Genomic DNA, 12,296 nt, shown 5'->3' with positions numbered 1-12,296 from the left:
CAGCAATGTATGAGTGTACCTTTTTCCCCCACATCCTCGCCAACGTTTACTGTTACCTGTATTCTTGATAGTTACCATTCTGATTGAATGAGATGAAATTTTAATTTTTACTTTACACCTCTCTTATTGCTAGTGATATCAAACATTTTTCATATATTTGTTGACCATTCATATTTTCTTCTTCTGTTACGTAACTGTTCAATTCCTTTGCCAATTAATTGATTGGGTCATTTGTTTTTTGGTTTGAAGTTTTTGAGTTCTTTGTATATCCTGGAGATTAATCTGAGGTGTAGGTGGTAAAGATTTTCCCCATTCTGTCAACTCTCTCTTCATGTTCTTGATTGTTTCCTTTGCTTTGAAGAAGCTTTTTAGTTTGATACCATCCCATTTATTGATTCTAGATTTTTCTTCTTGTGCTTTAGAAGTCTTGTTAAGAAAGTCAGTTCCTAAGCCAACATGGTGGAAATTTGGGCCTACTTTTTCTTCTAGTAGGCACAGGGTCTCTGGTCTAATGCCTAGGTCCTAGATCAGTTTGAGTTGAGTTTGTGCAGGGTGAGGATAGGTATCTGATTTCATTTTGTTACATATGGATTTCCAGTTTTCCCAGCACCATTTGTTGAAGAGGCTATCTCTTCTCCAATATGTTTTTGGCATCTTTGTCTAGTATGAGATAACCATAATTATGTGGATTTATCTCTGTCTTCTCTTCTGCACCATTGGTCTTCATGTACATTTTGGTGCCAATAACTTGCTGTAGTAGTATAATTTAAGGTCTAGTATTGTGATGTCTCCTGCTTCACTTTTCTTGCTGAGGATTGCTTTGACTATTCTGGTCCTCTTCTTTTTCCAAATGAATTTCATGGTTGCTTTTTTCTATTTCTATGAAGAATGTCATCAAACTCTTAATAGGAATTGCATTAAATCTGTATGGCGTTTTTGGTAGTATGACCATTTTGATAATATTAATTCTACCTATCCAAAAACTTGGGAAATCTTTCTGTCTTCTAAGGTCTTCAATATCTTTCTTTAGTGTTCTGTAGTTTCCATTGTAGAGGTCTTTCGCCTCTTTTGTTATATCGATTTCCAAATATTTTATTTTTTGAAGCTATTGTGAATGGGATAGTCTTCGTAATTTGTATAGGAACATAATTGATTTATGGCTGTTAATTTTGTATCCTGCTACTTCGCTGAATTCATTTATGAGTTCTAGTTTTCTGGTGGGGATTTGGGGTCTTCTGAACATAGAACCATGTCATCAGCAAATAAGGATAGTTTGAGTTCTTTGTTTCCTATTCGTATCCCTTTAATCTTTCTTCTGTCTAATCACTCTGGCTAGAATTTCCAGGATGACTACATTGGGTAGAAGAGGTGAACAGGGCATCCCTTTCTTGTTCCAGTTTTTAGAGGGAATAAACGCACAAATGTTAACAGTGCAGTTTTGACCAGGATCACGGATGGTAGGAGTTGTCCTGTGGTGGATGTCCCTGAGGCAGGGACAACACCAGGATCTCAGCACTGAATGGAAGTGGGCTTGAGGCTGAGGTTCTGGGAGCACTAGTGCCGGCCACAGTGGGAGCCAGGGAGGCCCAGTGTGAGCAGGATGGAGCAGAGGGCGGGCCCCAGAGCTCACTCTGCAAGGGACCCCTCTTATTCTTGTCACCTGAGCTCCCTTTGACAACAGCTGCCTGTGCCCTGGCCTCGGATCCCCTCCTGGACTCACTTCCTTTCCCTGGGGGTGGGTTCGGGTCTGCCTCCCTGCACTGCGGGGCTGCCTCCCGGGGTGAGAGACGCTCTGCCCCCAGCTCCGCCCTCACCCTGGAGGCGAGCTCTCCTGGCTTTGCGGGTTCAGGGAGTGGAAGTGTCTGTTCTTCTCCACGTGGGTTTGGAGGAACAGGGAGATCAGGTTGTAAGGGAAGACACGGTTGAAGAGCTTCAGCGCCTTCCTCAGCATCTTCTTTGCAAGCACCATCTGGCCCATGTTAAAGCAGACCTGGAGGGAGCGGGAGGGGAGAGGGGAAGCCATGACTCTGGGCTGGCCGGTAGGTTCCAACCACACAGACGTGGTGCGCTTACCAACACAGCTCATCTGTGGCCCAGAAACAAAACCCTCCTGTGCGGGGGCATGACTGTGAACGTTGGTTGAATAACTGCGTCAGGGAAGGCTGAAGGCTAGGATTCAGCATCTCGCTTGTGCATGGCGAGCTCTGAGAAAATGCCGACCCTTCACGTCCATTTCTAGAGGTCGTCACACATAGTTCACAGAAGGGCTTGTGCTGGTGAGCAGCGGTGAGGGCCTGGGGCTAGGGTCTCAGGCAGGGCTCTGCGGCAGGGGTGGGAGGGGGGTGTGGAAGGCACAAGGATGATTCTGCCGGTGAGGGACTGAGTCATGCCTCCTGGCTTCTTACCTGGCCTTTGAGGCTGTAAAACGTGGCAGACTCAAAAGTCCTACTCCAAGACTTTTTCTGCCTGAGAGTTTTCAGCAGCTTCTCTCCCTCGTTCAAGTACAGGTAAGCCTGCAACCAGCACGAAGAGAAGAGCGTTGAGCTGGCGGGACAGACCACCGAAGGGCTGAGGCCCAGGAGGCTGCTGAAGAAAGGAAGCAGGCCCGGAGATGACAGCCACCTCCCAGCTCCAGGCGGCAGCTGCTGTGCAGAGCTCCCTGCTGCACACTCTGCTCCCGTGGGCAGGATCACTCGACCAAGAGGCCGGACCCAGAAGTCCCGCCTTTCCTCATGCTGCCACAAATTGTGACCTCCCCTGCCGCTGCCAGGGCTGTCCCGGGAGGCAGGAGAGGAAGGAGAGTCCCGAGCTGCTCTCCTCGCTGCTCTGCCACCTCCCAGGATGAACACCAGGACAAGATCAGACCCGCAGAGCAGCACAGGGGAGGCGACCACCAGCCTCCTGCAGCCAAGGGAGGCGAGGAGGCTGGTGAGGAGGCAGCTGCCACCCGTCCAGCCAGGCTCTCCTGGGTGGCAAGGGGTGCAAGCGGCATGCTCTGGGGCCTTGCACCTGGCCTCTGCTTTCAGTGGTCCTCTCCCTGCCAATCACCACTCCGTAGAGTGACAGGGACCCACAGGCTTCCGCGAGTCAGTCTCTGAGGCCACCTTAACCCCTGCCTCCTGGAACCCATTGGCCACATCCCCACCACCACCCCAGATACATGCATAAACACCTAAGAGACTTTCGTTTTCAAACCCTTGAGAGGCTTGCAAATGTCTTCAACATTTTTTTGAACTTTACGTAAATCTAAGGTATGAATGTGGATTAGGCTGCTGTGATCAACAGCAACTTTAAAATGCAGACTAGGTCAGTACTGTGGCCAAGCCCTGGGACACAGCCACTCAGGCGTGTGATGCTTCTGCAGCTGCTGGATTCAGATGAAGCAAGGTCCAGAGTACCTTTCCTCAAGTTCCTTCACAGAAGGCTAGTTGGCCAGCAGTTCCACAAGGCGAGGCCCAAGGTCAGACAGGCGGAGAAACAGCTGGCTCCTCAGCCCAGCCTGACCTGCCCTTTCCCATCCTCCTGGGACTTAGGTGTGCCTTAGCATATCAAAGGACCTGCAATGTCTGCATGAAGAGATCTCCTTAGCTACGCCGCCGAGCGAGGCTCCCAGTCCTAGCTTGGCAGTGGACTGCCTCTATTTCACTATGTGTGTCAAGTCCCCACCTCTAAGGGTCACATTGCTCTGGAGCCTTGTTTACAATTATCCTGGAGGCACAGTCCTTTGTGCTTTTGGAGCCTAAAGCCATGTGTGATAATTTCAGCACAGATTGCATTGAGAAAAAGTGGGGGAGGCCTTTTTGGGGCTCAGAAGATTAAAACCAGACTTGTACCCATCAAAAGGCTGATAGGTATTTCACGCTCGAAGGCATTCTGGGACTGCTATGGGTAAACGACCCGGCCTGGGTAGAAAGCAAGCTGAGGACGCTCCCCGGGAGAGTACCGCCAGCTGGGCTTCAGGAGAGCTAATCAGCACCATTCACTCCTCCTTTTAGAATGTAAAGGACTTCCCCTGGTTACTGACCACGTCCCTTTGTAGTGTAAACCCTGTGAAAGCTCAGGGCGCAAGGCTGGAGATGCGGGAGACCCTGTAAGCCAGCTCATGTCCAGTCTGCTTCTGTAAACAGTTCCCACTCCAGACCTGTACACAAAATCCTATGTTGTCTTTTGAAACTTTGTGTCCGATTATGTGCTGTTTTAGACTAGAAAATCTATGCCACTAGACAGCCTGTAATGTTGGAAGAATTAGTCAGAGGAGCTCAGGATTTTGGAATGCTAACCTCCTCTGGGCCCGCAGGCGTAAAATAAAGCTTGGTTTCTCCTACTTTGTGAGTGCCATCTTGTTTCCCACGACAGGACAACAGGGCGAAAGTCACTGGGGATATTACTGAGGAAGGCTGCTGAACGGAAGCTCGGATACCTAGAGTCCTGTCTGTACTATGCTTGTCTCCCACCAGACAGACAAGCCACGCCAGGCTCTGAAGGGGCGACGGATTATATGATGCTTGATGCTGGCTGCAGTTGGTTCCGGTGCTCTCTTCTCAATTGATCCTTCCCTCTGAGCAGTGCGGTTTTCAAAGGAAAGGGGCACTGGCAGGGATCAGGAGCGTGGTACAATAGAAAAGCACGTGGCTTCCAGGACAGCTTACCATGTAGTTATCACCCAGGATGAGATAAGCGGCTGCGATCTCTAGGAAGTAATACAAGGCTTTGTTGTTTTCTCCCAGAGCCAGAAAATGCTGGGCTAGAGGCAGGATGACAATCTCCAGGGTCTCCTCACACTGGCAGGATTCCAGAGGGATGATGTCTTCCTCCACTGTCCTCAGCCTGGTTATAATAACGTCAAAGAACCCCAAGATCTTATCTTTTATTTCTTCAGGACTGTTTAAAGGCAAAAATAAATAGAAGATAAGCAAGTAATAGAGCACACTTTTTTTTTGGTATTGGGGATTGAACCAGGGTCTTGCTGATCCTGGGTAAGTGCCCCACCACTAAGCCACATCCCCAGCCCTTTTGATTTTGATTTTGAGTCAAGGTCTGGCTGTGTTGCGAGGCTGGCCTCAAAGTTGCTATCTTCCTGCCTCCGCCTCCCAATTCACTGTAATTGCAGTCATGCCTCACCACATCTAACTTAGCATACTATTTTGATATGATATGAAAATGTCTTTAAAAACTAACAAGAAGGGTTGGGGGGTGGGGGACGGAAAGATAGTCGACTGAGAAGGACAGTATTACCCTATGTACATGTGTGATTACATGAGTGGTGTGAATCTACTTTGTGTACAACCATAGAAATGAAAAGTTGTACCCCATTTGTGTACAATGAATCAAAATGCAGTCTGTAAAAATTTTTTTTAAAGTTAAAAAAAACTAACAAGAACAAGGCATTTAAACCTACTGTAGATACTACTGACCAAAGTTATCACACACATCCTGGACATTTTTCCATTGTACCTCAGAGGCCAAGAGGACAGACTGGACGAAAGAGTCTAACAGCAAATTTAATGACAATGATTTATGCTGTCTCCTAACAGATACGGCCATACCTGAGATTTTCAGGAAATAACTCAGATCTCTTAGGAACCTCTGACTTAGGAAAGATGATCTCTTCTTTAGCTGGAAAATAAACAAAGGAGTGATGTGGGTCATTGAGGTGCTCCCTGAAGGTGAGGGCCTGGCCTCCCCTCACCATGGAGGGCTGCCGCTGCCCAGCCAGGAACCACATCTCCCAGCCCCCGCGGCGCCCAGCGAAGCCACGGGAATGCTGCTCACAACTGAAGCTCATGTGCAGCGAGAGAAGTCACCTGGGGCTAAGAGGGTCATGTGACTGCTCTACCTTCTTCTTCGGCAGGAAAGCAGCCAACTCTGAGGACCTAGGGGCACAAAACCCCACACCTGGAGGGGTCTGAGAGCCTGACAACTGCAGGCAAGGTCAGCTGTTAAAACTTCACGGATCACAGGAGCAGGACATAAGCTGTCCCTCTGTTTCCGGAAGCCACCGAGGTGTCCGGTGGGTCGAGGCTGGCGACATCACCCTAACTCCTTTATCCTGCACAAACTGGAACGGCGATTTAACAGTCCTGAGCACAGTGACCTCAGTGTCAAGTGGGGAAATATTTAAATGAAGTTCCCCAAAATGCTAACTCAAGGGTGGCAAATCTTGAAGTTACAGCCTTTCACCTAACCAGACGTCATGATCTTAAAATAGAAAACAAAGGAGGAATGTCGAATGCAGCCAGCACCCATGCAGGGAGTGGAAAGAATCCGAGAGCAGGGGAAGAACTGTCTGGTGTCACGATTTGCTGGTGGCAGAGGTAGGGCGAGAACGCGGGTTGGCTAGCTCCCAGGCCACTGCCTCACTCCAGAGATCTTCCAATTTCTAGAAATGCTCTGTGAGCCTCTCAGGGGCTGTCGGCTTCTTCAGAAAGCCTTCTGTGCCCCTCCCCCACAGAGGAAGTGCCCCGTCCCGCCCCCAGGGTGCCCAAGAGCCCCCTGCAGACCCCTCCTTCCAGACCTCTCCCCTCGTGTCCTCTGACTGGAAGCTGAATATGTTGGGTTTTTTCTCCCCCCTAGTCCTCCAGAGCTGCTCTTGTAGGAGGCCAGTGGAATCAAGGAAGGGACAGGAGGGTGGAGAGGAAGGAAAGGGGAGATATTGGGTGCTATACCGACCGGATTCCATTGTTACCTGTCATCTGCATGTAACAGCGATCCCCCTCGTATTGTGTAATTGTAATGCACCAATAAAAAGTATGGAAAAAATGAAACTGCTCTGCTCACGGTTACCAGTGGCTCCTGCGTTGCCAGAGAGACTGTATTTTCCCAGCTTTTATTAGACCTCAGCAAGCATTTAATACAATCCACTGCTTCTTTCTTTTCACGGGCTTTGATAACACAACTACCTCGGTCCCCTCCCTCCTTTCTTGCCTGTGAAGCCATCATCTAAATGCTGCTAAACCTTAGCTGGGCATGGTGCTCGCTTCTCCATCTGCCATTTGCCCCGAGGTGATTTCATCTGCCCGTGACTTTAAATTCCATCCTTTTGCCACGACTTTCACGTTTATGCGTCTAAGCTCTGACGTCTACTTTAGCTACACGCCTATACCTGCAGGAACCACTGAGAGGCCTAAGAGGCATTCCGAAGCTGCCGCGTGCTGACAGCTCATGAATCTCCTCCACACACCTCTGCGCACGTCATCCTCCCTGTCTGAGCACCTGGCCATGTTCTCACTGCCGTAGGCAGAAACCCAGGCAGCAGGCTGCATTCTCTGCTTCCCCACACACCCTCAGGCTGCCCAGCAGCACCTCCTGGGACCCCACCCAGGAAGGCATCTGAACCCTTCCTGGCCTGTCCATCTTCCTTCCGCACAGCCTCCAAGAATTTACCTGAACAGGAGCGGAGGCTGAGCTCCCCCGAGCCTCTTCCTTTCGGGTCTGTTTCTCTAGAGAAGATGGAGTGGGTCTTTAGCTGCCTGACCCAGATCTCTATAGCAGAAGCCGCTGGTCCCCAGCCCCGTCCCTGTCGCTCTGTCCCCACTCCCTAACAACTCAATTGTATTCAGGATAGTTACATTTTTCCAGGCTCCCTTGCAGCTAATATAGTCATGATACCAAATTCTGGTTGATGGGATATAGAGGAAACTTCGGTAGGACTTCTAGAGAATTCCTCAAAATGGAGAGTGGACTCCTTTCTTTTGGCTTCTTCCTCCTGGCATTAGATGGGAATGGGAGGCCTAGAGCTCTGGCAACTGTTTTGGTCTCTGATGAGCTAGAGTCTTGTGAGAAGAGCTTTTACATGACAGCAAATGAATTTAATACTAGTTTAAGTCCCTCTAGCGGGACTCTTGTCATATACAGCCAGGAGCACCTCTGGGCAATACCTCTCCAACTTGGCCCACTCACTCAGTCTCTTCACTGAGGCCCTCAAGGCCCCTGGATGGTTTTACTAATTCATCTTGCTGTCTGCTGGCCACCATTCAAGTCCAAACTTGTGGACAGACATGTGCCCATCCCACCATTCTTACCACTACAGTCCCAGTATGGACATCAGTACCTGGCAAGTAGCAGGTGCTCAATGAATACTTGGTGCATACATGAATGTTTGTTGAAAATACTCAGTGAGTAAAAATGAGAAGCTATTCTGCCTTCAACAGCCTATATTATATGTATTGTTTTTAAGTGTTTCAAATTGTAATGGTGGGGGTTGAGGATGTAGCTCAGTGTTAGAGTTCTTGTCTAGCATGTACGTGCGAGGCCCTGAGTTTAATGCTTTGCACTGGAAAAAATATATATTTATGTACACACACACACACACACGCACGCACACACAATGGTGCTAGAATTAGATGCAGAGAAAAGAATATGGACTAGAAAGAGCAAAGTCGGGATATAAAAGATACGCTCTCTGTCTACTACCAACTGAGTGAATCACAGTACTTATAGCTTTTGATTTTCTTCACTTATGAAGGATATTATATTGAGCTTCCTACAAGACATTCCAAGGAATGTCTATAAAAATCAAAATGCTAAATGCTTGTAGAAGAGAAATTCTAAATGCTTGTAGAAGAGAAATAAAAAGAAGAGAAATTCTAAATGCTTGTAGAAGAGAAATAAAAAGCAAAGATGCCACCTGCTCACCTGTAGTTTCAAAGACCTGGAAATAAGACTTCAGGTTGAAGTGTCAGACTGAGTCCTCCTTGGCCCTCCTGTGTCTCCAGGCCCAGGACATTGTTTTCTAGTGCTCAGAGTGAACGAGGACCTTGAGCATGCTAAGCATGCACTCTGCCTCTGGTCTACCTCCCCAGCCCTAGGCCCAGGACATCTCCCCCTAAATGAGAATAAAATAATTTTTAAAGGTGTACACTCCGCATGTGGAGAGAGGGAGGGGCCACGATCCTGGGGAGGCGTTGTGCTGGCCATCCCCTGTCCACACAGCAAATCTCTACATGAATCTCACGAGGGCTGCCCTAGCAGCTTTTCGCTCCTAACCCTGCTGCCCTACCCCAAGCTTTGTCCCCTCCGTCCATGGGGTTTGTTACTATCATGGTCATTTCTTCCTGGATCCACTTTTCCCAGAAGAAAGTTGCTTGGTTCACTAATGAACCTGGAAGACAGTAGGGATGCAGTACATATCTCTTGGGTGAGTAAATGAAATGTCAAACAAGACCAAGACCAAGCTGAGGGAGGGAGAAGGCAGCTGGAGGGAGCTGAAGGAGCAGCGGCGGCTGGGGATCCTTGAAATGGATCAAGTCGCAGAAAACAACCCTTTTTTAGGATTCGAGGATCAAAAGAGACTCATCCCAAAGGAGCCACATCCTCACTCTCTGACTCATGTCAAACACAGTGTCCTTACATCTCTTCCAGGTACGGCCTTGGCCAGCATGTCCTCTGGGGCACCTCCACCCTGTGGGAGCGCCAGGGACGGTGGATAGAGCACCCCAGGTGGAAGCAGGATGTCCTAGGGAGGACACTGCCTGAAGAGATTCTCTGAATGTTAGTGACGAGACAATAGCTGGGGCTGTGGTACACACCACGTTCCCCGCTGCTGGGGAGGGCCCAGGCAAGAAGAGTACAAGGGCCAGGAGCTCAAGGTCAGCCTGGGCCACACAGCCAGAGGCTCGGCGCGCGCTCTCTCTCTCTCTCTCTCTCTCTCTCATCTCTCTCTCTCATCTCTCTCTCACACACACACACACACACACACACACACACACACACACCAGGGGAAGGGATGCTGGGAAGTTGTATAAGAGTTAAATCCTCATTTACCATGGCAAAAAAATAAAACAAAAGACCTAAATGATGTCACAATTTGGCTTTTTGAAAAGCACTGCGTGGAGGTAATGTCTAGAAAGAACAGCTGCGTTAAAAATATTTGACCCCGAGAAGAACTGCTGAAAGTATACAGGACGTGGGTGGTGGGACTTGTTTCCATGACCCAGCTTGTAGGAGGCTTTACAAAGCCTCCGTGTGAAGTCTGTGTGGGGCGACCTTTGAACAGGTGGGAGGTTCTGCTGACAGAGGTGGGCACTGGCCTCACTCCAGGGGTGCTGATGAAAGATCACCAGCAGCACTGCCCAGAGAGGCCTCATATGACACAGGCTAGCCGGCCAAGGTCTGTTGCAGGATCCAAAAATAACCGAAAGCCTTTCCTCGGTCGGCCCTAGCTGACCTCGGGAGGCCAGCCGATCAGAACCTATCTGCGAGGCCAGCCGATCAGAACCTATCTGCGAGCTGCCGGCTTATTTCACTCTCCAAAATAAAATGACCTCCTTAGAAGATCTGGGAGGGGTCACCGGCTGCATGCTGTCTGGAAAGCCCTTCCCCATCTCTCCTCGGGGTCCTCTCCTCCTCCTTGGAACACAGCCTGCCCTGGGGTCCCTCTTCCTCCGGGCAGTGCATCCTCTTCAGTTCTCCATGCCGGCCCTCTTCCCCAGGGCCTCTGTGGGGGTCTTCCCACATTCCCAAGGCTACCCCAGGCTGTCTTCTCCAGGTTGGGTTATATCTGGCCTTTGGGAAACCCTCACACCTCCTTCCACACCCTGGGAGGGCGGCCGGGCCCCAGTGCAGCCCAGGCCGCTTGCTCCGGCCTCTGTGCTGTAGCTGCTCGGCGGCAGACAGCTTGCTGGGCAGGAGGTGCCGAGAGCAGCATGAGCTGGAGGTGTGCAGGAGCCCCACCCTCCCCAGAGACTCGTCCTTACCCATGACCGACGCTGCCATTTCCTTTGCAGCTTCTGCAGATCCACCTAGGACCTCAACTTGGAAACCAGCATCCATTGTCTTGGTGCCTTGGGACAAATGTCAATGTCAATATCACGTTACACAATACTACTTCTATCACAATAATTAAAAAGGCATTGATGGTTTTGGAGAAATAGAGCATCTGAGGGGAATTCTAACAAATGCTAGTGAGGGACTCTGGACTCAGCCACATGTGCCTTCCCTTGACGTCCTCCTGCTGAAGTCTGCTCTGTGCCTGTGCTCTGGACCCAGGGGCTCAGAACCCTCACGGGTCAGACTCTGAGCCCATAGCCTGACTTCTCTCTTTAAAAAGTGACATATACCTAAAGCCGTGGAGCCTCTTGCAGTCTCCAGTGCAGCATGACCCCAAAAGCCCAGCCCCACGCCGTGGGGAGCTCAGAAGAAGTGGAGGAATTGGACTAGGAGGAGACTGAATAACGTCCCTTGCTCTTTTTCTGTGAGCCTCAATTGCATTGTCCATAAAATGAAGATGACCCCCCAGTGGAAGGTCGCTCCAGTGACAGCGCCGAACAGAGGGAACGAGAATGAGTATTGATTCTGTGGCTGCTGCAGTTCTTCCCAGTGTTTGGGGTCCTCAGCCCTCTCCATACAGCCCTGCTGTCCCAGCCGGACTCACCGGGGCACAGAGGCCCTCCAGCCAGGACCAGCAGCTCACTGGACCCTTCCCTGCCGGCCGCGGTGGACCAGGCTGGCTTTGGTGCTACCACTGTGACTCTGATGTGCGTCCTTGGCCCTCGCGCCCTGAGCCTTCTGCTGTTTTCCCCAGGAGGCTGGTTTGTGTTACAGGTTTGTAGTTTCTCTGCTGGTCTGGAAACCCAGCCACTTTTTAAAGAGACCAAGCGCTCTTCTCTGGAGGAGAAGACCTCTCCCACTCCTATTCCTTTTCCACTGAAAACAGTTTCAGGCCAGATCAGCAAAGCAACAACTGTGCTCCCACTTCATCAAGTTGGACCATCTCCGCCCCATGGATTCCATCCATCACTGTGAACTAAGCCAGGCATAATTTACGCTCTGATCCCCAAACCCGACCCTCCAACAGTCTCAGAGTGAGGTGGGTTCTGCTAGACAGAGCCGGTGGACATCACCCACCTTCTCCCTTCTGCTGTGCCCAGCCCCCAGGGGACTTGCAGCCCTTGGGGTCAGACTCACTGCTTCTAGAGCTTAGTCTCCAGAATTCCCAGGAATCATTGGGATTCATTAGGAAGGAAGGACCTTTACCTTGGCATCCCTGAGGCTTGGTCATCTTCTTCACGGCGTCCATGTCCAGGGTGTTGAGGCGGATGTCCACCGTGAAGTGGTGGTAGGGGATGAAGTCCCCGCTTCCGCAGTGGTCGCACTTGTGGGCGTTTTCCTCTAGAAAGCGGGCGCACTTCAGGTGCATGGCCTTCTTCTGGTCCTTGAGCCAGAGCTCGTAGGCGGTCTTCTGCATGATAGGCCGGGAGAACCGGATGATGTGGCACTCGATCACCTCGCCCTCCAGTTCCTGGAGCTCCTCCTCCTCACCGTGAGCTGCAGGAGACAGGAAGGGCTTGCCAGCCAGG

At 50.3% G+C, this 12,296-nt stretch overlaps 1 protein-coding gene across 1 annotated transcript in view; it reads right to left on the bottom strand.

The window, feature by feature from the left end:
* ADCY10 (adenylate cyclase 10) overlaps positions 1 to 12,296 on the bottom strand; it is a 56,207-nt gene that overhangs the window by 15,489 nt on the left and 28,422 nt on the right. The window contains 6 exon segments of the mRNA XM_079106574.1: positions 1,815 to 1,990; positions 2,406 to 2,513; positions 4,650 to 4,881; positions 5,547 to 5,616; positions 10,695 to 10,781; positions 11,974 to 12,264. Of these exon segments, the coding sequence (XP_078962700.1) occupies positions 1,815 to 1,990; positions 2,406 to 2,513; positions 4,650 to 4,881; positions 5,547 to 5,616; positions 10,695 to 10,781; positions 11,974 to 12,264 (964 nt within the window).

Source organism: Sciurus vulgaris (assembly GCF_902686455.1).
Source record: "Sciurus vulgaris genome assembly, chromosome: 12".
NCBI classification, from domain to species: Eukaryota; Metazoa; Chordata; class Mammalia; order Rodentia; family Sciuridae; genus Sciurus; species Sciurus vulgaris.
The sequence above is the reverse complement of the archived record's forward strand: the minus strand, read 5'-3'. Positions and strand labels throughout refer to the sequence as shown.